At 56.2% G+C, this 24,130-nt stretch overlaps 1 protein-coding gene across 1 annotated transcript in view; it reads right to left on the reverse strand.

Annotated features, from left to right (window-relative positions):
• The window catches only part of PRKCZ (protein kinase C zeta), a 103,877-nt gene extending 88,361 nt beyond the window's left edge, over positions 1–15,516 (reverse strand). Inside the window, exons 1-4 of the mRNA XM_028108404.2 lie at positions 15,382–15,516; positions 12,567–12,688; positions 11,620–11,709; positions 10,013–10,063 (exon numbers count right to left, since the gene is read on the reverse strand). Of these exons, the coding sequence (XP_027964205.1) occupies positions 10,013–10,063; positions 11,620–11,709; positions 12,567–12,688; positions 15,382–15,452 (334 nt within the window). The 5' untranslated portion in view covers positions 15,453–15,516. The remainder of the gene's footprint in view (positions 1–10,012; positions 10,064–11,619; positions 11,710–12,566; positions 12,689–15,381) is intronic.
• Between the last annotated feature and the right edge of the window lie 8,614 nt (positions 15,517–24,130).

A 24,130-nucleotide genomic window follows, 5' to 3' on the forward strand; every position in this document is an offset into this window, starting at 1 on the left:
ATCAAGAGTCGGATGCTTTACCGACTGAGCCCCCCGGGTGCCCCGGGCGAACACTACTCTATACACAGCCCCATCATTCCCACTTTACAGGCAAGAAAGGAGTCACAGACACATACAGGGGAAGGAGCCGCATGAAGACAGGAGTGGAGCTGGAGGGATGTGCCAACTCAGGCCTGCGCCCACCACCAGGAGCAAAGAGTCGGAAGGCATCCTCTGTCAGAGGACAGACGCCTCCCGCGCAGACTGACGGCCTCCAGACTGATACGGGGCAACTCTGTTCTGAGCTCGTGGCCCTTTCCTGCAGCAGCCCCAGGGGCAGACACCATCATGAGGTCAGGGAGGGGCCTCCCTGTTTGGGAGGGGACCTCAGACCCCTCCCACCGCCAAGTACCTGCTGCCTTTCCCCGGGCCTCTCCCTCACTGGACCGGCCCCACTCCCCCACCTGGTGACACCCCCAGTTAAGGGGACTGCTCAGGAGCCATGGCCCAGGCGTGTGTGGTGCATTACCAACGTCCCCACCGCCCCCAAGTAAGACATTTGCTGCATCTTACAGGTGAAGAAACTCAGGCTCTCTGAGCCCCCAGCCGAGCTCAAAGACTTGGGTTTGCTGAATCTGGGGCCAAGAGCTCTGACCACTCAAGACAGAAATGTGTCCCACCAGGCACCCAGGCCAACACTATCCCAGACACAGACTCACATTCCAGATGGATCAAAGACCAAAACACAAGAAACAAAATTTTTCTACCCTTGGGGGTAGCCAGAAAGGAAAATATTAACAGATTTGAACATGCAAAACTCAAACGTTAACATTTCCATGTGACCAGAGACATTAAAAGGCACGTGACAGAGGAGGGTTTGGAAGAAGTGGTCTGCAGTGTGCACGCGTTCCCCCGCAGAGCCAGGCCAGCCTGAGGATGGGCATGGCTGCAAAACAACCATGCCCACAGGGAGAAACACAGGGAGTAAGGCCCAAGGCATCCGTGGCCTGGAGGGGACCCATGAGGCCACAAAGCCCTTCTGTGCTGCCATCCACCCTCCTCTGGGCCGTGGGCCGCCTGGAGCCAGCAGGTGCACCTCCCTCAGACACCAGGGCTGCCACGTTATTCCTGCACTTCAACAAACTACCCAGAGCCATCATGGGCTTGCCACACCGTGGGTCCCATCAGGGAATACCGTTCCCCACAGAGCCTTGGCCCACCAAACTGCCAGGATTCTCAATTCCTTATCATGCCATATACCTAGTCCTGGAATGCCCTGAAAATATGCTGCCGCATGGTGGGAGGGACCCTCCTGGGTCTCTTGGCTCCTATGGGGCCCTTGTTGCTGACAGCAGGGAGCCTGGCCTCCCAGCCCAACCTCCCCAGTACGCTCACCTCTGTCACTGGCACCTGACAGGCAACATGGGGCCCCCAGAAGTCAGCCCACATGGTGCCCAGAACTGGACTGAAGTCAGGCCCCCTTCAAAGGGGGGACCCCCATGGGGCCCTGCTGACAGTTTATCCTGATGATGCCTCAACATATACAAGCTGACTAGTCTTCATGGTGTGGCCAAAACAAGGCTACCAGTTTAGTACTTTCGAACCTAGAACCTGCACATGATGCCACAGCAGCCTGATTCAAAAAGGCCAGAAGGTGGAAGCAGCTGAGTGTCCATCCGTACACAAAGGGATAAGCAAACTGCAGGAAAGCCACACAATGAAATATGATTCAGTCATAAAAAGGAAGGAACAGCCAGACGGAGAGAATAAAGGACGGAGAGGGCTTCGCACAGTAAACCAACAGGACCTGACAAGACACACACGTGTGCGTTCTTCCCGGGAGCTCAGGAGACATTCTCCAGGACAGAATGCACTGTGGCCACAAGTCTCGGTGGATTTTAGAAGATAAACATACAGGGCGCCTGGGTGGCTCAGTTGGTTGAGTGACTGCCTTCGGCTCAGGTCATGATCCTGGAGTCCCAGGATCGAGTCCCACATCGGGCTCCCTGCTCAGCGGGGAGTCTGCTTCTCCCTCTGACCTTCCTCCCTCTCATGCTCTCTCTCTACCATTCTCTATCTCTCTCAATAAATAAATAAAAAACTTAAAAAAAAAAAAAGAAGATAAACATACAGTGTCTTCTCCGACCACAGCAGGATGAAGTTAGATAGGAATCACAGAAGGAAACTAGAAAAGTCACCAATGTCTACGAATTAAACAACACAGTCTTGAACAACCAATGGATCAAAGGAGAAATCACAAGGGAAATAAAACACTCAGAGACACATGAGACCAGAAGCGCTGTGACCGCCCCTCTGGGACGCGGGGCCACCGTGGTGGTGGTGGTGGGGGCCTTGCAGCTGTGACGGCCAACCCGTAAACCGTGACCTCAACCGCAACCGGTTGCCAGCCAGCTACCTTCATGACTTAAGGAATGGGAAAAAGAAGAACAAACTAACCCAAAGCCAGCAGACAGAAGGGAGTAAGAAGGATTAGAGCAGAGATCCACAAAATTGGAAACAGAGAAATAGGGGAAAAAAAAAAAAATCAATGAAACCAAAAGTTAGTTCTTTGAAAAGATTGACAAAATTGACAAACTTTTAGCTAGACAGACTAAGAAAGAAAAAAGACTCAAATTATTGAACTCAGAAATTAAAGTGGTACAATTCCTAGCACTGATTCTATAGAAATAAAAGGGTTGCAAAACAGCATGTGAACTGCCTCCAACACACCGGACAGCCTAGGTGGAATGAGTAAACTCCCAGAAACACAAAACCTGCCCAGCCAAAATTACGAAGAAACAGGAAATATAAACAGACCTATAATTAGTAGAGGTTGTAGTCGAAGATCCCCAGGCAAAGAAAATCGCTGGACCAGACGGTTTCACTGGCGAATTCTACCAAATATTTAAAGAACCAACACCAATCCTTCTCAAACTTTTCCAAAACACTAAAGAAGAGGGAACTCTCCTAACTTGTTCTAGGAGGCCAGCATAACCCGATACCAAAGCCAGATAGAGACACTACAGGAAGGGAAAACTATAGACCAATATTCTCACAATCATCGATGCAGCAATCCCCAGCAAAATACTGGCAAACAGAACTGAGCAGCATAGTGAAAGGGTTCCACCCCAGGACCAAGTGGGATCTGCCCCCAGAACGCGAGCATAGCTCTATAGACAAAACACGGTTCGATGCAATACACACGAACAGAACGGAGGAAAACTCCACATGATCATCTCCACAGACACAAAAAAGGTATGTGAAAAGCTGAAAATCCTTTCACGATAAAAACACTCACTAAACAAGGAGGAGACCAACACAGCGAAGGGCGATGAGCCAGAAAAGAAGGGGGGATAGAGGAAATGTTGGCAGAGAAAGGGCTGCTGAGGGGGTTCATGGAGACACTGGGGATTGCAAGGTCGCTGGAACCACGTCAGGAATTCCCTGGGCAACCTGGATCCTTCACACAGCCTGACTTCCAGCTGAGCACAGAATCTCTCCCATCTGTGTTACACACATGTCAAGTTCTAGTCATTGGAGACCAGACTAGTTGTCGTCTGGGTTTGGACAGATTCATGTTACAGAAATGGACACTCCATGTTTCCAATCTAAATAGACAATTTTGGGGGTGTCCAGGTGCCTCAGTCAGTTGGGTGTCTGACTCTGGATTTCAGCTCAGGTCATGATCTCAGGGTCATGAGACTGAGCCCCAAGTTGGGCTCTGTGCTGGGCATGGAGCCTGCTTGGGATTCTCTCTCCCTCTCCCTCTGTCCCTCCCTACTGCTCACATGCATGAGCTCGCTCTAAAAACAAACAGGGGTGCCAGGTGGCTCAGTCGGTTGGGTGGTTGGGCGTCTGCCTTCAGCTCAGGTTGTGATCCCAGGGTCCTGGGATCGAGTCCCGCATCGGGGCTCCTTGCTCAGCGGGGAGCCTGCCTCTGCCTCTGCCCCGCTCCCTGCTTGTGCTCTCTCTGACAAACAAAATCTTTTTAAAAAAATAAAATTAAAATAAAAACAAACAAACACATAAATAGGCAGTTTTTATTTAGGCCTAAAAGTGTTGGAAGAGTTAAGGCTGAACTTGCTGCAGAATTTCTAAATGACAGAGTTCCTGACTGCAACTAAGTTCCATATCCTTTTGACAAGCTACTCAACTTTCTTTTTCTTTAAGATTTTATTTATTTATTTATTTGTCAGAGAGGGAGAGACAGCACAAGCAAGGGGAGGGGCAGAGGGAAAGGAAGAAGCAGGCTCCTCACAGCAGGGAGCCCGACCCAGGACCCTGGGGTCATGATCCAAGCTGAAGGCAGCCACTTGACAACTGAGCCACCCAGGATCCCCTCAACTTTCCAAAACAAAAAAGCAAAATACTCAACAAACAAGGCACAGATGTCACCATGTGTCTTTTTCTCCCCAAACCACCACACAATTAACTCAGTTCTGACACCATCTACTTGGAGATGGTAGAAGATCCCACAGGTGAAGGGCTCAGTCCTACAAGACTGCCTTCCTCCCCAACTTCAGATGGCAGTCACCAATCCAGGCTGTCACCTGTGCTTCTGACAGAATGGCTATAGATTAGACATCGCCACAATCCCCTCGTGGGTGTGATTAATTTGCTAGAGTGGCTGGATTAACTCAGGAACAGACAGATGGAAGAGGCGCTTAGGGAAAAGTATGGGGGAAGGGCACGGGGCTTCCACACTCTCTGGGCAAGCCAGTCTCCCCACATCTCCATGTGTTCATGAACCCAGAAGCTCTGTGAACCCTCCTTTTGGGGTTTTATGGAGGTTCCTTTCATAGGCATGACTGATTCAACCTGCAGCCCCTCTCTCCTCCCCAGAGGTCAGAGGGGAGGGCTGGAAGCTCCAATCTTCTAGCCACAAGGTCTTTCTGGTCACCACTCCATCCTGAGGCTATCTAGAGGTCCCACCCTAAATCACCTCATTAGCATAAACTCTAGTGTGTTCCAAAGGAACTCTTAATGAATGACAAAAGACACTCCTATCACTCAAGAGACTCCAAGGGATTTAGGAGCTCTGCCAGAAACCAGGGACGAAGACCATATACATGCCTCATTATAGCACAGATGAAAACTACCTCAACAGAGTAAAAGCCACATGTGAAAATCCCCCAGCAAACATCTCACTAAGTGGTGAAAGATTGAAAGCTTTTCCTCCAAGATCAGGAACAAGACAAGGATGCCCACTCTTCTATTCAACACAGTAGTGGAAGCTCTAGCAGAAGCAATTAGACAAGACAAAAAAAAAAAAATAAGAGCACATAAATTGGAAAGGGATAAGTAAAATGATCTCTGTTTGCAGATGACACAGAAAACCCTAACGATGCCACAAAAAAATTGTCAGAACTAATAAACAAGTTAAGTAAAATAAGATGCAAAGCCAACACACAAACTCAGTTGCATTTTTATGCCCGAGCAATGAACAATTCCAAAAAAGAAATTAAGAAAACAGTTCCATTTTACAATAGTATCAAGAATAAAATACTTAAGAATAAGCCTACCAAGGAGGTGAGAGACTTGCACACTGAAAACTACAAAACAGTGCTGAAAGAAATTAAATGTGATGAAAGTAAGACATCCCATGTGTATGGGTTAGAAGGCTGAATGCTATCATTGTGTTAATACCACCCAAACCAACCTACAAATTCCAAGCAATCCCTATGAAGACATGTTTTGCAGAAATAGAAATACCCATCCTAAAAATCATCTCAAGGGACCCAGAATAGCCAAATCATCTTGAAAAAGAACAAAGCTGGAGGCTTCACACTCCCTGATTTCAAAACTTACCACAGTAACCAAAAAAATGTGATACTGGCATAAAAACAGACATAGGAAGCCCAAGAGAATAGAGCCCAGAAACCAACCCTCTCATGGTGTCTGATGATTCTTGGCAAGGGCACTAAGATTATTTAATGGGGAAAGGTTGGTCTTTTCAACAAACAGTGCTGGGAAAACCAGATAACCACACGCAAAAGAATGAAGTTGGACCCCTACCTCACACCATATAAAAAAATTAACCCAAAATGCATCAAAAACCTAAATGTAAGGCCTAAAATTATAAAACTCTTAAAAGAAAATACAGGATAAAACTTGACCACATTGTATTTGACAATGATTTCCTGGATGTGACACCACAGGCACCAAAAGCAAAAACACACAAATTGGACTTCATGAAAATTTAAAAATTCTGTGCATCAAGAGACACAATCCACAGAGTTAAACACCAACCCACAGGATGGGAGAAAATAATTGCAAATCATATAGCTGATAAGGGATTGAAACCCAGAATAGAAAAAGAACTCCCAAAACCCAGCAACAAAAAATTAACAACCCAACTCAAAAATGAGCAAAGGACTTGAACAGACATTTCTCCAAGACATACAGATAGCCAATAAACACAAGAAAAGATGCTCAACATCACTCACCATCAGGGAGATTCAAATCAGCATTACAATGAGAGACCACCTCACACCCACAGGGGTGGCAGGAAAACCACAAGCGTAGATGAGGATGTGGGGAAATAGGGACCCCATGCACTGCTGGTAGGAACGCAAACTGGTGCAGCCAGTATGGGAGACAGTGTGGAGGTTCCTCAAAAAGTTAAACATAGAATGACCGTACGATACAGCAGTTCCGCTTGTGAGTATATACCCCCCCCAAAAGTCGAAAGCAGGGTCTCGAAGAGATATCTGCACACCCACATTCACGGCAGCATGACTCCCAAGAGCTAAAGCAGGGAAGCAACCCAAGTGTCCTTCTATGGATGAATGGATAAACCAAATGTAGTCAAAATCACGGAACAGAAGGTGGGAGCCAGGGGCTGGGGGTTAGGGTTTAATGGGGACAGAGCTGCAATGTTGTAGATGAGAAAAGTTCTGGAGGTGGATGGTAGTGATGTTTGCACAACAATGCGAATGTAATTCATATCAATGAACCGCACACTTAAAAATGGTCAAGATGGTAAGTTTTATGTTATATGTAATTTACCACAGTAAAAAATTGGGAAAAGAGGAATGTCATTGTGACACATGCTAGCACAGGCATGAACTTCGAAAACATCATGCTAAGTAAAATAACCCAGTTACAAAATTCCACAAACCATATGATTCCTTTATAGGAAGTCCAAACCAGGTAAATCCTCAAGAGACTGTTGGGGGCTGGGTGGAGGATGAATGGGGAGTGGCCGCTGATGGGTGTGAGGTTTTCCTTCCAGACAGGTTCCAGAAGTAGGTAGAGGTGGTGGTTGCAACAGCACGGAGTGTACTAAATGCCACAGAATCATTCACTTTACAGTGGTTAAAATAGTACATTTTATGTTACGTGTACTTTACACGATTTTTTAAAGATGGACTTATTCCAGAGAGGGAGGGAGAGCATGCGTGCAAGAGTGTGCATGCATGCACATGCACATGGGGGAGGGGCAGAGGGAGAATCCCAAGCAGACACTTCGCTGAGCACAGAGCCTGTCTCGGGGCTTGATCCCAAGACCCCGAAATCATGATCTAAGCCGAAATCCAGAGTCGGACGCTCAACCGACTGAGCTACCCAGGTGCCCCACTTTACACAATCGGTCTATAGAACCGATTAAATCCAGATTCACAACCTGGATAGAAGGTGCTGGAAGGTGGTTAGGGGAAAGTGGACTCAGGCCCAGATGGTGCGAGGTGGCCTGCTGGATGTTCCCAGGTGCCACCATGGGACCCCATTTCCATTTCTGCCGCCTGTCCATCTCTGGCCACAGTCAGCCGACTGGGTCTATCCAGCCCTCTTCACGGGGTCCTGACACAGCTCAAGGGTGCCATTCACGTGGCACTGTCTGACCCTTCTCACTCCCCTGGCATTAGGCATGCTGCTCGAGGCCAAAAAACTGAACATGAATGCCCACACAGGCACCAAAACCACACAGCACACCTGTCCACCGTGGCCATCAGTGACCAGAACAGACTTGTCCTGATCATCCAAGATTAGCGTTAAAATCAAGCCAAAAGAGTAAAGTACTGGGGAGAACACCTACACTCAAAGAGCCCAGGAGTCCAGGATCCCCCTGAGGTAGGCCCTGGCCGCGAGGTAAGGCCGTTCTGTGCGCCTGGTGCTCGGGTGTGGACGTGTGGAGCAGGGATCCAGGAGCAGGGACAGACGCCCTCGGCCACTCCCTGAGACTCGGCCGCCTCCCAGGGCTGGTGGAATGATCAACAGAGCTCAAGTGGTCACCAAAGCCTGAGAGCCGCCCCTGGTAAGCATCTCGAGGACCGGCTGGCGGGCCCAGGACAGCGCTTTCTTGAAGGTCACATTCTCTACATTCCCCCCCAGTGACGCAGTCGCTTCCCGGCCACTCCCATGGCAGGGACCTCGCGCCCCCGTCCTGTACTGCGGCCAGCCGTGGTGGGGAGTCCAGGCTGGCTCCCCTCGAAGGCTCCTCCGTGGCTGCCAGGGGCCCTTGCAGGCCGTTCTGCATCACCACGTCTGCCCCTCGTGGCCCCCAGGCCCTCCTGGCGTCCACTGCGTGTCCCATCTCACAAACCTCTCTGGACCCACAGCCCAGCAGTTCCCAAGTCCCTCACTCAGCAAAGCCATACAAGCACACCAGTGTCCACTGCCCTGGCCCAGGAGGGCCTGGCTGGCCTCCACTTCCCCGGAGGGGCCACTGCTAGAACGTTCTTTCCCACGGGACACCTTCTCAGTGCAGCCTCCCAGCCTCCAACTCTCAAGCTGCAGCCCCCTCCCAGGCCCCGCCATTCCCACCCCTCACACCCTCCCCTGCCCCCGGCTACAATGATCACCGTCTGACAGGAAGCATTTGCGTGTTTATCTGGCCTGTCATCTGCCTTCCAGCTAGGACGTCCTGGGGCTCCCGTGGCCCCCCACCCAGCCTGTGCACCGCCCCCTGCAGAGGCACAAGCAGGAAAGCAGGACTAAGGAAGGAATGTGTCCCTGCGCCTCCTTATGCTCTCCCCGAAACCGCCCCTCGTGTCCACCCCCCACATCGGCTGGCCGTGGCCACAGATCCAGCCAGGCCTGGGCCGTTCTGGCCTCACCAGACCACCACTCCACTGTGGCCAGGATTCCACGGTCCATGTGGCCCCACGGCCTTGCTGGATGCTCCTTTGGGGTCCCCTACTCTCTTTGGGAGCCCCAAGGCTAGACCCCAATCCCAGCCACTCTTTCCTCTATGCTAAGGGCCCCCAAATCTATCTTCAGCCCCACTGCTTTTCTAAACCCAAGACTGATGCACATGACTGCCCACTTACCATCTCCCCCGGGGCCCAGTGAACAACAAGCTCCGCATGGCCTCTGCCCGAATCTGCTCCGGGCTGAGCCAGGTCCCTGACACCAAACAACAGCTACCTTTGGTCCCGAGGTCCTTGCTCATGTGATAAGAGACGCCACAGCACCAGGCCAGAGGAGGGTCTGGGTGGCTGGTGAATAATTTATGCCCCACATGGGTGCTCTTCCCTCAAGGACAGAGCGGGCAAAACGGCTCTGACCTGCCTGGGGTCCGACGGTCCCAGGACAAGGTCAGAAGCTCTGTTCTGGACCCACTGCTCCTGGGACTTCCTCCCGTATCAACAGACCCACGTGGAGATGGAAAGGATGTTCCCACCACATCTCTGGGGGCTGGTGTGGGCTGGGGAGAGGGTAAACGACCAGGTCTGGGGGTAGCTGGGGCAGATGCCTGGGAGCAGCATCCAGCTGTCCCGGCCCGGGCCCCTCCCTGCTCAGGGAGATGAGGGCATTTCCTGCACTCTTCATTATGGCACTAACAGACCAAGCCAGTGTCCTGACGGTAGCACTTGTCGGCCAGAACACACACACAGGCAAAGGCAGGTGCGCCCGTGAAAACCCCGCTACAGGGCGCATCAACCGCTCACTCTGCCTTCGGTCGCTTCGCAAAGATAAACGTTCCTAAGCCGTGGGCCACAAAAGGCACCCGTCTGCACCGTCCGGACATAATGGATCAAGAAATTCAAGCCGCAACGTGCAACAAGACTCATAGGAAAATGGGAGTACTCACTGTCTTCTCCCGGACAAGGCATGCCTGGCTGCTCGGGGATGCTGGGGAACACTGGACAGAGAGAGAGAAAGAGCAGTCTGTCACTCAGTGCATCTTGTGGAAGGTCCAGCGTGAGTCAGGCTGACCAGACGGACTTGCACACAAAGCCCACGTTGCTGGCCAACCTGCTCTGAGGAGACACTCATTGTGGCAAAACCGTGGAAGCCCAAAACACCTTTTAAAGGACTTCAAGGGGGCGCCTGGGTGGCTCAGTCGTTAAGTATCTGCCTTCAGCTCAGGTCATGATCCCAGGGTCCTGGGATCGAGCCCCGCATCAGGCTCCCTGCTCCGCAGGAAGCCTGCTTCTCCCTCTCCCACTTCCCCGGCCTGTGTTCCCTCTCTCGCTGTGTCTCTCTCTGTCAAATAAATAAAGGACTTCAAAGTGCACTGAAAAATTCCAGGGGAAAAGCAGTGTGGGGCCCTAGACCAGAGCTGCCCAAGGAAGCCTCCTGACTCGCAGTGGTAAATTAATAAGGAAAGTTAGGAGCTGCACTACTTCAAAATGGACTTTTGAAAGCACATTAGATTCCATTTTGCACTCAAGGTGGAGTTCAAAATTAAATATCTTAAAACATACCCTGGGCTTCCCTCACAGCTTATTAAAACAGAAGCTTAAAAAGTATTAAAACTTAGCTGAAGCAACCACTTCCTTATCTGGAAAATAACACTGGCTTTTGAAAGCACCCACTGTCAGTGTTGAGAGGCTCAGCACCACAATCAAGAAGGTGGGCCGGGCGAGGGCTCTCAGTGCAAACCCCATTTACATACAGAGCTGCAGAAGTTGGATCCTGCAACCAACTCCTAGCCCCACACCAGGGAGAATGATGGTCCCAGAGAACACCGCGGGTAGGGAGCTCTGGCTCCAGCAGTGTTGGGCTTGGGCTCGCCGTCCCTGCCCACCGGCCCGGCCAAAAGTCTAGGCTACACAGGAGTGAATGCAGACATGGCTGGTCAGAACCATGCTCAGACACCCTACAGAACCCCGAGAGTGCTGGAGGGCAGCCTGAAACCCCCAATTTAGGCTATACTGAAATCACAACAATTCGTATTTGCCACCACTCAAATCTGTAACGCAGCTCTGAGCCTCTCTGAAGACAGCTGTGGGCCAGGAGACAGGGACAGGGAGGGTCTCGCCCCCCCGAGTGTACTATGGATTGCCTCCTCCTCCGCCTGCCCCCATACGCTCTGGGCCGGGATCCTTCCAGCTTCTGAAAAAGTGGAGGCCGGTAGGAGAGCCCAGGCTTCTGATGCACCCAGCGATCCCGGCCTCCAGGGAACGGAGGCAACGAGGACCAGCAACCAGAACCCAGGCCCCTGTGTCCAGTGAGAAGGAGCTTTTCTGACTCTTTACGACCTACAGCAATTTTTATTTGGGTTAATAAGATGTAAGAGAAGAAACAAACCCAAATTGCGCTATATTCGACACTCTTAAATTCTCCAGCATCCCGAGACTTTAAACCACAATCCTCCTTGTGTTTTCTAGCCCCCTAGGCTGTCTGGAAACCATGCTGGGCTCCCATCTCCCCAGACCACAGTGGGGTCACCCCATCCCTCCAGCTGCCACTGACCGTGAATGATGAGCCCTTCGTCCCTGCGCTGACAGGCCAGGCGGAAGGCCTCCTCCAGCTCCATCTGGGAGGACACGGTGCAGGGGTCACCTAGGCGGGGCAAAAGACATCGCTGAGGCCACCAAAGGCCTGAGGCAAAGGGGTGCGACTCAGGTTGGGAAGGGCAAAGTCTGGCTGCTCGTGACCAGCCGCCCACTGCAGAGTTGGGAGACCCAAGAACGGCTAGCAGCACCAGGGGCCCCATCAGAACCGGCAGATCCCCAGAATGAGCCCCGAGAAGTCCACTGGCAGAGCTACACCAGGCTAATTTTCCTGGCCTGGACAAGATTAAGGACATTCTTCTTAGGTCAGTCCTAAATGAAAAGAAAGGCTCCCTGCCCCCATCCTGGATGGGAACATAGAAACGCACAGAACCAACGCCCCTGGGGGCCGACTCTGCCGCTCCCCCGTGTCCTAGGCTGGCAGCCGGACTGCACCCCCACCCCCCAAGCTCTCTCAGATGTGTGTCTGACTGAGGGGGGGAGGGAACAAGGGGGGTAAGGGCACAATGGGGCCCTAGCTACTTACCCCCCAGCTCTCCCTGAGAAGAGGGAAGTAAGAAAGAGCCTATCCTTCCAAATCACCCACTGGAAAGCCCAGAACAGGAGAGCGGAACAGCAGAGAAGGAGAGTAAGGGCTGGCCCCGGGGGGACAGGGAGACCCTCGCAGCCCCTCCCAGGGTGCCCTTCCCCACACGCCCAACCCAGCTTCTTTTTCAACCAACCTCTCCAGGAAGTGATTCCCAGCGTCCCTACCAGGGAAGATGGCTGTTAACTACCTTAATTCCGTAGTTCCATAACTATGGAATTCCATAATTCCAATCTCCCCAGGGAGGGGCTGATCTAATTTCATACACACGGAAGATTTAGAGATTTATAGTCTGACAGACATAAGACCAAGGGCTCTACCTTCATTGTCCACCCACTTGAGGGTGAGCGGGTGCCCCTGATGGAGACTGCACATCTCTCTCACTTCCTCACAGAGCTCATCGAAGGTCATGGCTGCATCTAGGCTGGTGATCAGGATGTCCCTGGGGCAAAGAGGGTGGACATGTTTCACCAAGGACCACATTTAAATAAAATTAAATACTGAGTTACTGATTACATAGATGAAAATTTTCTCAAACAAAATATCACAGCCCTCCCCCCCCACCATTGAACCACTGACCACAATCTTGTTTTTTAATTACTACAATGAATGCCCTTGCACAGAAAGATCTAACCTGCACCTGGATGTGCCTAAATGGGGGCGGGGGTAAAGAATGAGGCAGGGGTATCAGAAGGCACAGAGAGTGGAAGCCGGGCGAGCACTTGCTCAGACGCCAGGTTCAAATTCAGAAGGTCACAGAGGAGGGGTGCAGGGGGGCTGGACACAGTGTGCTCAGCTTAAGCTTACTGGCTTCATCAGACCTCCCCCCAAAGCTGAGGGTACAAACAGTAGCCCAGGCTTGAGCTGGAAAGAGGGAAGACCCTGCGTGGTTGTGCCTGTGAGCTCAGAAAAGTGGGCGTCTGAGACTCAACCTGGCAAAGCAGGGTCTCTAACTCCAGTGTGCATCACCTGGAAATCCCCTCAAAACACAGGTGCTGCTGGACCCCGCTCAGACCCTGCTAGACTCTGGTGTCGGCACATCCTCCAAAGGCCACGCTGGGGGCCCCCTATTTTTCAGAATGGCGTCTTCAATGGGTCTGACCTTCAGCTGCAGCCGTTGCCCCAAAACCACCTCCCAGCAGTGAGACGGCAGCAACCGTCCCATCTGGAGACAGAACTCCACTTGGACCCTCGAGGTTTGGATACAGGAGTGCTGATCTTGGTGGGTGGTTTACTGCACTGAGGCCTACCCCTCCCACGTCGGAGGGGCGAGGTTTCAAGTCCCCCGGCAGAGGGACCTGGGCAGAGGCATTGGGAGGGAGTGAGGAGCTAGGGTAGGGCAGGAACCTCAGTGCAGCCTGGGGCAGACAAGGGGGGGGGTGTCCCACAAAGGGACAAAGGAAGAATGTGGGCGGAGGAAGAGGAAGAGGGGAAGAGGGAGGGGAAGGGTGGGAGAGGAGGAGAGTGAAAGGAAGGGGGAAGGGGTGGAGAGAGAGGGAGGAGAGGGGGTAGGGAATGGGAGGAACTGGAGGAGTGGGGCCCTGTCGGCCCCGGGCACTAGACGCAGCAGGTCCCGTTGCTGGCGGTAACCAAAGCGCTCTCCAGAGGCCGGGAAGGGGCAGGGGTGGGGGCAGCGGTGGTTCAGTCCAGGACCCCAAGGGCCCCGGGGAACTCCGTCCAAGGCCCACCTGGCCTGCCTCCATCCCTCCCTCAGTGCCTGAAGGTGCCTACTTGAACCCAGCCTGGGGGCAGGCTGGGGGGTCCAGTTCCCACCCACCCTGGGCTGCGGGGGTGTGGACTTCCTCTCACTGAGGATCAACTCGGATTGTTCACAAAGTGACTTATTGCTCAATCTCACGGTTCCTGGGTGGTAAGAGGACTATTTCTGATACGGCGACAGGCCTTCCACAGTCACCAACCAGCAAGCCAAGATGTTCTGGCGCTCGGATGAGTCTGAGAACCAGTTTTAACAGGCAAACCACCCTTCCAGGCCAGAAGACCTCTTCTGGTGGGCTGGACATCCTTCCCCCAGAAACCATTCCTCCCTAGAGCCCTGTCACCAACTCTCCCACATATATCCCGCTCCCAGGTGGGGATGGCAGAAGGGACAAGAGCGTTCCGACCTGAGACCCCAAACAAGGTGCCCTCGCGAAATCAAGAACCCCAAGCCCCTCCTCAGCCTGGAGGATGCACCACGTAAAGCAGCAGCAGCAGCGGTGCTGAGCTCTCCCTCGAGCGCCCCCGAGCGCCGGTGCTCGGGGCGGAGGCAGGATCCCCGCCTCGGGGCGCCGCCCCACCACAGCCAAGTGCGGCGTGCTCCCCGGGTGGGGCCAGGCGCTCCCCGCCTCTGACCCCTGTGAGGTGCCCGCTCGCCCCATTTTACAGCGAGCAAGTCGAGCCCAGGGCGCCGCGCGCGGACGCGAGCTGGTTAGAGTCCGAAAGATCCGGTCCCAACAGAACCGCGCCTGGAGACTTCCAGGGACCCCCACCCCGCCCCAATTCGCGCAACCGCGGGCTGCTCACGGCACCTAACCTTCCCCTGGGTCGTTAAACTTTTCGTAAACGGAGACCTCTGGCCGGGTAAATTGGGAAAAGTTTAGGAAACCTGATTTTTTAAAACTCTGCCCGCAGTTTTCATTTGGCAAAAGCTTTAGTCCTTACAGGTTTGTGGCCTTAACGTCCAGCCAACTTTGCAGGGAACATGCCAATGCTGCTTCCAGGGCTGTGGAGCGCGCGCGGCGACGGCCGCCTCCCGAGCCGCAACGGCCTCCGGGCGGGTCCGAGCCGGGGGAAACCTCGCCGGGGCGGGGAGGGACCGGCGCGGCCGCCGGCACCCGCAGCGCTCCGAGCCTCGGCGCCAGGGGACCCGGAGACCCCACCTTCCCCGCGAGCTTTCCCGCGAGTGACGTTCCAGGGCGCCTCGAGCACCCGCCGCGTCCCGGGCCGCCTCTACGGCGACGGCGCGTCAGGACCTCCCGGGGCGCCCCTGGGCCCGCAGGGGCCTCGCTGCCCCCTCCCTCCCGCGCCGCAGTAGCAGCGACACGGTCCCCGACGGCAGGCGCGGTCCGGGCCGTCTCCCCGCGCCCGGCTCTGCCCGCGGCCCGCCGGCCCCGCCGTCGGGCGCAACGCGCTCACCCGCTGTAGTGCGCCTTCAGGCGGACGCGGCAGCCGCTCCCGTCCATTTTGGGGCCGGTCCTGCTGGGCATGGCTAGCTCCGCCGGCCGCCGTCAGCGCCGCACCCCGGGCGTTCGGGCCATGGCGCAAGGACCCAGCGGCCGGCCGGGGCGCCAGGTGGGGCCGGCGGCGGAACGCGGAAGGGCGCGCGCGGCGCCGGGACCCAGGGGCGTGGGTCCGGCCAACTCCGCGGAACTTGGGTGGCGGGCTGGGTGGGACGGCGGCACGGCCAGCGGGGCCGCGCGAGGGGCGCGCACGGAATCCCGGCGTCAGGCTCGGCGGCGGGGGGGGGGGGATGCGGGGGGGTGGTCCGAACATGGCCGACCCGAGGCCCAGCGGGCGGCCAATCGGCGGGACGGGCGGTCCCGGGGCGGGGGCGGTGGCACCTGCGGCCAATGAGGGTGAGGCGGGGCCGCTACCTGGGCCAATCCCCGGGGGTCCCCGCGGCGGCGACCCAATGGCTCCGCGCGGGGCGGACTACCTGTCGGGCGGGGCGCGGCCCACCTGCGGCCAATGGAGGCGCGCGCGGCCCCGCTCTGCCCGGCAACCGGAGGCGGTGCCCGGTCGGCCCGGAGCGGTGGCCCCTCGGTCTAAGTGGGCTCCCGGGACCGCGCTTCCCAGGTGGGGTCCATGCGCTGCAGCGCCCCGGAAACCTGTCGGAAATGCCCCAGCCCAAACTCACGGAATCGAAACTCCAGCAGTCTGTGCGAACAAACCCTGGGTAATTCGGAGGTGAGCGCGAGTCCGAGAGCCGCTGGTCTAGGGGACAGTGGGAAAGGGTCGCCGGTGACCTGAGGGGCGGGAGCAGAGAACCCAGCCAACGTCCCCGGACGATCCGGCTCAGCTTAGTTTCCCCGGCCCCAGCTGCCCTCCTCTCCTTGCGGAATCCAAGATCCTATTGCACGGAAGTCTTGTCTACCCTAGCTGGGGGTTCCCTCTGTTCCAGTTCATTCCTCGGCCTAGACAAGGACACTGCATTTGCCCACGTCGCCCGTGACCTTCATTTCTGAATTCCCAACCTCCGTGGGTCTTAATAACGGTGGCATTTGATCTTGACAGCCGCGTCTGAACATTCTCCACGGCCCTCAGGGGCCACATCCTAGTTGCATCCACAGGGCCCTAATCTGCGTTTATAGGACCTCAGCTGGGCACCAGGTAGGCACCCAGACTCAGGTCTGCATTCCCCTCGTCCTCCCCTTCCCCACACCACCCAGCTGGCAACCTCTGACCCAGGACTCCGGGCCTGGCCAAGCCTTCACACCTCACCTGGACAATCCGAAGGGCTTCCCGTACTCCTCACACTCTCATTCCCCAGACGCTTCCTGGGGTGAGCCTGGAGAACCAAGTGGACGGTCATGGTCATGGGACTCGTATTCTCCCTAGAGACGGACCCAGAGAAACCTGTTGAAAGCCCGCCTCTCACCTACTTAAGACGCTGTCATCTGTCCCTTGGTAAAACACAACAAAAGGCTTTGCACCTCACACCTGTCCCTTTCCCTGCTCCTCTTTACAAAAGTGCCAGGAGTCTGCAGCTCTCATCCCCGCTCTGCCTCCTAGTTTCTCTTGAGCATCCTCTCTCCCCTCACACACACCTGCACTATCATCACCAACTCCTGTGTTTTGAATACAGTGGTCAGTTCTCAGACTTTTTCTTGATTGACCCTTGGCAGTGGTCTGGCCCCTCCTAGAAGCTCTTACCCTGGGGCGCTGCTCTCTGTCTTTTCCCCCTGCTCTCCCCTGCATCTCCCTCTGCTGCTTCTTCCTGGTCTCACTCTTAAATGCGCCCCCCCACCAGCGTCTCATTTCTACTTAGGGCTCCAAACACCAGTCTGAGCTAAATCGCTCCCCTGAACTCCTGCTGAGCCTGACCCCCCCACCACACACATCTCTCATCCTAGCAGACCTCGCTCAGCTCAAAAACCTCCCTTCCCTCTTATACCTCCACCCGCCTCCATCTGCAAATCCTGGCAGCTCCACCTTCAGCATATTTCCAGATTCCTACCACATCCCACCACATCCCACTACCTCCGTTGCTACCACTGGCCCAAGCCACATCCTCTGTGTGGTGATTTTTGCCGCAGCCTCCAGTTTCCTTAAAAGCACAAGTCAGTCCATGTCCATCGATCTGGTGTTCAAAACCCCCAGTGGTTCCCACTGTACCCAGGAAAAGCCCATAGGCTCTACAGGATCTGGGGCCCCATTCCTTTCTGCCTTCATCTCCCACCACCCTCATCCTGTCTCACTCCCCTCCAGATACCTGGCCACTTTGCTTCCCCTTGCCTCGGGGCCTTTGCACATGCTGGCATGCCTCTCCCAGAAGCACCTTTGCCCAGACCCACACTTCTTTGAGTCTCCACTTAATATCCCCGATGCCTGTGTTGCTCTGCTCCCCGACTCCCTGTGGGTGATTCCCCCATAGCCCCAGCATGGGCACATAGAGCTCTGTGGCTGTCAGTTGGGCATGAAGGGAATGGGGCACAGGGTTTGCCAGGCCAGGGGAGCAGCATAGTGCCCGTGGGGATGAGCGGGAATCTGCCATATGAGCAGCACCAAGGAGGCAAGTGTGTGGGATGTACCTGTCCCTGTGTCAGGCCCCTCAACCAGCCCATGGCCAGCACTGTGGCCTTGCCCCCTTGGCCGTGCAGAGCCCAGCCTGGCCCATGGCCTTGGGCAGTTGTGAGGAGAGGAGCAGAAGAGCAGGTTGCATCTCAGTACAGGCCATCTCCGTATGGAGGAGGGGGGGTCCTCTGACACCCCACAGCATCTCCCCCGTGTTCTGATTTCCTGCCTAAAAGGCAGGGAAGGAAGCAGCGAGTCCAGTTCTTGATGCCCACCACCCACTGCAGGCAGGATGGGCCTAAGGATGTCCATCCCACTGCATTACCATTTCTCTGACATGCCCCACCAGACACAACAGCCCAAGTCTGGCCACAGAGCCCTTTCCAACCAGGGAAGCCCTTGCTAGGGTGGGAGCCTCGAGGGTCCTGGTACCCTTGTGGGGGCTGACCTCACCTGCAGATCTGAGCTGACACGGGGAACCTCTGTCCTGGAAGCTGTATGGGCGGCGTCTGGTACTACAGCACCCCCAATCCCAGGGAGGGAAGTGGAGAAGAGAGGCTGAAGCAGCAGAGCTTGAGGGCCAGGTGTGGGGGGGGGGCGGGGTTGGAGTGGGGGGGACCTCTGTTCTCCATGAGGGTTTGGGGGAGGGGAGGAGGACCAGGGGAAGGTTCCACCCTGAGTCTCGTACACATCCTGTCCCAGGTTGGGGAGAGGGCACATGGGTCATCTGCGGCACCCAGAAAACTTACCTGAAGACTCCCGGGACTGCCCCTGAGTGTGGAGGGCTTTGGCTTTTGCATCCTCCCCCCTAAAAAAACAGCTCTACAAAACAACGGGTCCCCCCTGCCCACCAGGCCTGTGGACAGTCCAGAGGGCGGACAGCCACCTGCGCTGAGCACTCCCCAACCGTTAAGGCCTCAAGGATAGAAGGCGTGGTCCTGATCGGCAGGCGGGTGGCACTGCAGGCCCTGCGCCCTGGCGACAACCACTCCCCGTTCCACATGTGACGGGGTTGGGACCCAGTCAGCATAGGCCACTGCCGTGTCCCCACGGTATCCAGGCGTCTGGCACATCGTGGAAAGAATGAGAGAGGGAATGAGTGGGCGGACACCCCTCAGAATTGCGGGCACAGGCCCTGTGCTGAGGGGCACTGGGCTCCTGCCTCTCCAGTCTGCCAAGTAAGGGGGCCAGGGAGGGCGGGGCAGCGAGGTGGCCTTTGTCGCCCAGGGACAAACCTGCCAAAGGGGCCCTGGGGCTGAGGGCAGGTCCTTCCACCTCTCAGCAGCTTGTGTTTCCCAGCTCTCCCTGTAAACACCTCATGTGCTTTCATAACGACACTTATCATTTCCAAAAGGAGAAAACACAAAGGTGTGGGCATTTTAAAAGGGATTATAAAAGTGATAGAGGCTTGCTGTAAATCTTCAACATCACAGAAGGGTGTCAGGAAGGAACTCTTGCTGTCCTGCCTCCCTCCTCTCCCAGCAAACCCCACTGGGAGGGTGTCCCTCTCGTCACCTGGGACCCCAGAGCAGGTGCGGTGCTCGTGGGTGACGAGAGTGGCCAGGCCCCACCTAGCTCGCCCTCTGATTTTCTTCCATAAATGTTCTTTCTGAGGATGATTTCAAATGATGTCAAGATGCTTTAGGGAAAGTGTGAAAGCCAGGCGGAGTTTATGCTCCGTGAGACTCTTCAGACACAAGCAGAGGCCTCTGTGGGGGTCCCTCCCAATAAGAACTTCCTGCAGAACCCCAGCCAAGGGGCTGTCTTCCTCATCAAACTTCATGGACTGCATTTGTGCCCGCTTGGGACTACCCAGAAAGAACTGGCTGTCAGGGGCTGGCATCTCTGGGAGCCTGGGGGCTGGGGGACCCTGGCCCTCCTGCCAGGTGTGAGACTGCCCCAGGCATCAAGGACCACAGCAGAGTCGCAGGAAGCCCAGGGCGTGTGCTTGGCACACAGCTGTGGGAGGGGAGGGGCAGCAGGTGTTTCCTTTCTTTGTCATAGATCACGGGATTTGGAAAAACTGGTTCAAGAGACAACATTCACTTCGCTTGCTCGTTAATTTGTTCAACGGATGTTGACCAAGGGCCTACTGGGTACCAGGATACAGTAGGGATTCAGCCAGACGTGGCAGCTCTGTCATGGAACTGCACACTGGTGGAGAGATGGGCCACCGTCATTGGTCACACAGACATGGAAGTTTGTTGGAGAGAGCCAGGTCAGACCAGGTCCCTGGGAGAGAGTCTGGTGATGGGATGGGGTTGTGTGCCGTGAAGCAGGAGAGCAGGATGGGCAGGCTGGGTGGCTCCTGCAAAGGCTCTGTGGCCCCAGGGAGCAGGGTTGTCTGGAGGTGTGAGGGCGAGGCTGCAGAAGCTGCTGGAACAGACCCCGAGGGGCCTCTAGGGCCACATTAAGGAGGGTGGGGGAGCCAGCAACAGGGCCCTGGGAGCTTTCAGAAAAGATCACTCCGTTCACTGGGCAAGGTCCTGCCCAGAGGGAGAGGGAGAGGGAGAGGGAGAGGTATGTCTTCATCTCTGTGGGCTTCTGGGCCTGGTTGTGTATCTGTCTCCGTGTGTGTCTGTGCGTATTGTGTGAGTATCCTAATGCAGTGTCTGTGTCTCGTGTTTGTGTGTGTGTCTCTGTATGGATGTGTCTGAGGCATCCGTGTATATCTATGTGCCAGCGACCAATTTATTCCCTCTCTGCTCCAAATTCACCATTTCCTACCTGGGAGTATGGATGGCATTCCTGCAGGACGAGCGTGAGGGCTTCTCGCTCTGGGCACTGCTGACACTTGGGCAGATCATTCATCACAGCGGGGCGAGCCTCTGCACCGCAGGTGTCCGGGCGCAGGTGCTGGGAGCCACGAGCCCCTGTCCTCCCGCGGCAGCGCAGTGCTGCGCTTTCCCAGCAGAGGGCGCCGGAGGGGCGCCGGTCGCGGCGGAGAGCTCACGTGGGCGGCGCTCAGGGCTTCTTGTCTGCCCCCCTCCACCCCCTCCCCACCCGGTACGCAGCCCCACTCCAGCCTGGCGTGGGGCGCCCCCTCCGCCCAGGGTGCCAGGCCTGTCTTCTACCTGCAGTCACTGTCCACTATATTAAGCTTAATCGTCCATGATAGTAAACGGTCCCTGCTTAGAATCCCCGGCGGGCCCCGGGTGGGTAGGATCCGCTTGCGCATGTGCGCGTGTCTATGCGGCCTTCCCCGTGGGGTCCCCGTGTGTGTGTTGCGTTTGTGAAGCGTGTGTGTGTCTGTGTGCACGCCCTGGAACAGGTGCTGGGAGAGGCCTTGGCTGGCAGAGGCAGAGCGGCGTGGGAGGGCGGGGCCAACCACGCGGGACACTGCTCGGGTCTGGATGCGGCGGGGCTGGCAGCTTCCCACCTTCAGCCAGCTCACAGAGACGCCTGCGGTGGCCGCTGTCCTATCGCACGAGCGGGCACAGTGAGGCACCAGTCCCCAGGGTCTACACCCTGCCCCTGGGAGGGTCCCTAGGATGTGGGTATCGTAGGCCCATTCTCTGGATGAGGACACTGAGAGTCTGGGTGGCCCAGTGCTTCGTCCGGGGTCGCAGGGCTGGCAAGGGGAAGGGCTGGAATTGCCTGGGCCCGTGGGGACACGCTGACATCTCCCTCTTCCTGCTGGTGGTGTCCACAGAATGGGTCATGGAAGGGAGCTCCTCTCCTTGGGGCCCAGGACTCGCAGGGCCAGGGCACCAAGGAGGGAAAGGCACTTCCCCTCCTGGAAAATGGAGTCCGTCCCGCTTTCAATCTCCTCAGCTGCCGGGGATTATATTTAAAACCCCAAGCAAGCCTGACACGAGTCTGAGGAGGCAGCACCCAAAACCACGGTCACCATGGCAATGCCACTCCATGGGGGCTGTGTGTGGGCGCTATTTTAGCCACAAGAAAACCATAGTTAACTAGAAGCGTCACAGGGAGACACAGTGCCAGAGCGAGACAGGTCCCCAGCTGCTTGGCTGAGCCCCTGGTCTCCTGGTCTTGGGGGGTGTCGGGTGTCAGGGGACGCACTGGGCATGGGGCCTCCACCTTGCTGAGCCTGCCCTCCACAGTCTTCTTTGCCTTTTACTCAGAGATTGAGATTGGGGGCCCCTGGGGGGCCCCAGAGCCTGGCATTGTGTATAAACTGCCCCAGGGTCAGGCTGGGGTCAGGCTTCCAGGCCACCATGGTATCCAGTCACCCTGTCCTGGGAAGGAATTGGGAGGAGGTGCAGCTGGGACCACCTTCTAGAAAGCAACACGCATCCAGAGCCTTGGGTCTCATCATTCCACTTCTGGAAATCCGCTGTAAGGAAGGAACCGGAGATGCAGACATCTGTGCGACCCAGACGTCTGTCCTGAGAGTTGCAGGGTCGAGGGTGGGAGGTGACGCGGCTGGCTGCAGAGCGGAGGCAAAGTCCACTGCGGGCCCCATGTGACCTTTGAGAGCTAATTTTGCACACAGGCACATGCACGCTTGGGCTCACGCTCACTCGGGCCAGGCAGGAATGGCTCGGCCGGGACAGAAGGAGGTGGGACCCCTGCCGGTGGCCCCAGCGAAGCAGCAGATGGCCCCGCAGCCTGGCTGTGTGCAGGCGCCGCTCTTGTTGGAAAGCGCCCCAGCATCCCCAAGCTGGGGAAAGATTCCCTGGGACCTGGTCACCCACGGTCAGCAGCCTCCTATGGGCAGGGTCCAGGCTGCCATCCCCAGAGGTGACACGCAGCCCTCGCTGACCCCTGACAGCCCCTGTCAGCCCCCAGTGACCCCTCCCAGGGCAGGACAGCTGGAGTTGACAAACTGCTCTCAGGACAGGACCTCATCTAATTCCTGCAACACCCACCTGGGGGAAGGCTTTGAGAGAAGCAGCACCTGACAGGCGTCCACAGCAGGGACCCCGGTGCCTCGGCACACCTGTCCACCTCCTCGCCTCAGCACCTCCGGGGAGCCCCGAGAGCTGTGTCTTCAAGGTTGATCTGACGGGACCAGCCTCCAGGCGAAGCCACCCAGTGTGCCTGACTGTTCCTGGGACGGCCGCTGGGTCTGCAGCTGCTCCAGGGCTGTAACTGGGGGTGTCCTCGGCACGTAGCAAAATGTAGGGCATCCCGGGCTAAGGATGGGAAGTCCACGGCCACCCCATCCAGACGCTTGTGCACCTGAGCGCACCTGGGGAGGGGCCATCCTGAGAGGGGCCTGGAAGGAGGGACCACCAGGTGTTTCAAAAGGGAGTGGTACATGCAGGGGTGAGGCCCTTTGGGGTGGAGCCTGGTAGCCTGGCTCAGGAGGGCAGGAGGCACTGGCCTGGGAGACACTCAGGACATGGGGAAGTGGCCAGGAGTCATTCCTTGCCTTGCTGGGCCGCAGGTTCTTCACCTGTGAGGTGGGGATGACCAGGGAAGGCAGAATACTGACTTAGCCTCTAGGAAATGGCAAGCAGTTTCTGTCGTTGTCATCGTCCTTCCGTTTACCCAGAAGTGTGTCAGCCCAAGAGGCACAGTTGACGCCACCAGGTCCCAGGCAGGGCTGGGGGCTGCCAGCCGGCCCCAGGGGAGCCCCCTCTGTTGGGGCAGCTCTCAGCCCCTCCCGAGGAGACTCAGCAGAGGGAGTTTGGCACCAGAAGCCAACTGACCAGGAGGGGAAGAGCACGTTGCTTCTGTGCCTTTCCCTCCATCTTCTCTGGTCTCCCTCACGAGCCCTACGCACTCGGCAGCAGGAAAACGAATGACTGAAGTTCTCATCTGACTAAAATTCTCATCTGAACCGTTGATTCAAACAGCCTTCTAGGTTCTGTCCGGTGTCCCTCATCTCTACGTACTCGCCTCCCTCTGCAAAGATGTGTCTGGGTGCCGTGGGAAGGGGCTAATGCAAACTCACGGCGGTGGCTGGAGGGGGCCCTCGGACCCTCGCTGGGCCGGCCTGGGGCTTGCAAGGCGAAAGCAGGCAGCTCTGACCGGAGCATCCTGTCTGCACCCGCAGCTGAGGAGCTTTCTGGGACTGTGACCCTCTGGCTCACAGAGGCTGTCAGAAGACATGAGAGTCCTGGTTCAGAGACGAAGGAATTACTGCTCCCAGCACGGAGAGTGGCACGAACATCAGTGAATTTGCATCAGTCTGCTTGTCCCCGAGTCCCACAGGAGAACACGGGGGGCCTAGGTGGGC

Source organism: Eumetopias jubatus, unplaced genomic scaffold, assembly GCF_037043125.1.
Source record: "Eumetopias jubatus isolate StellerSeaLion01/CBP00866 unplaced genomic scaffold, mEumJub1_p1.0 scaffold_4, whole genome shotgun sequence".
Taxonomy (NCBI): Eukaryota; Metazoa; Chordata; class Mammalia; order Carnivora; family Otariidae; genus Eumetopias; species Eumetopias jubatus.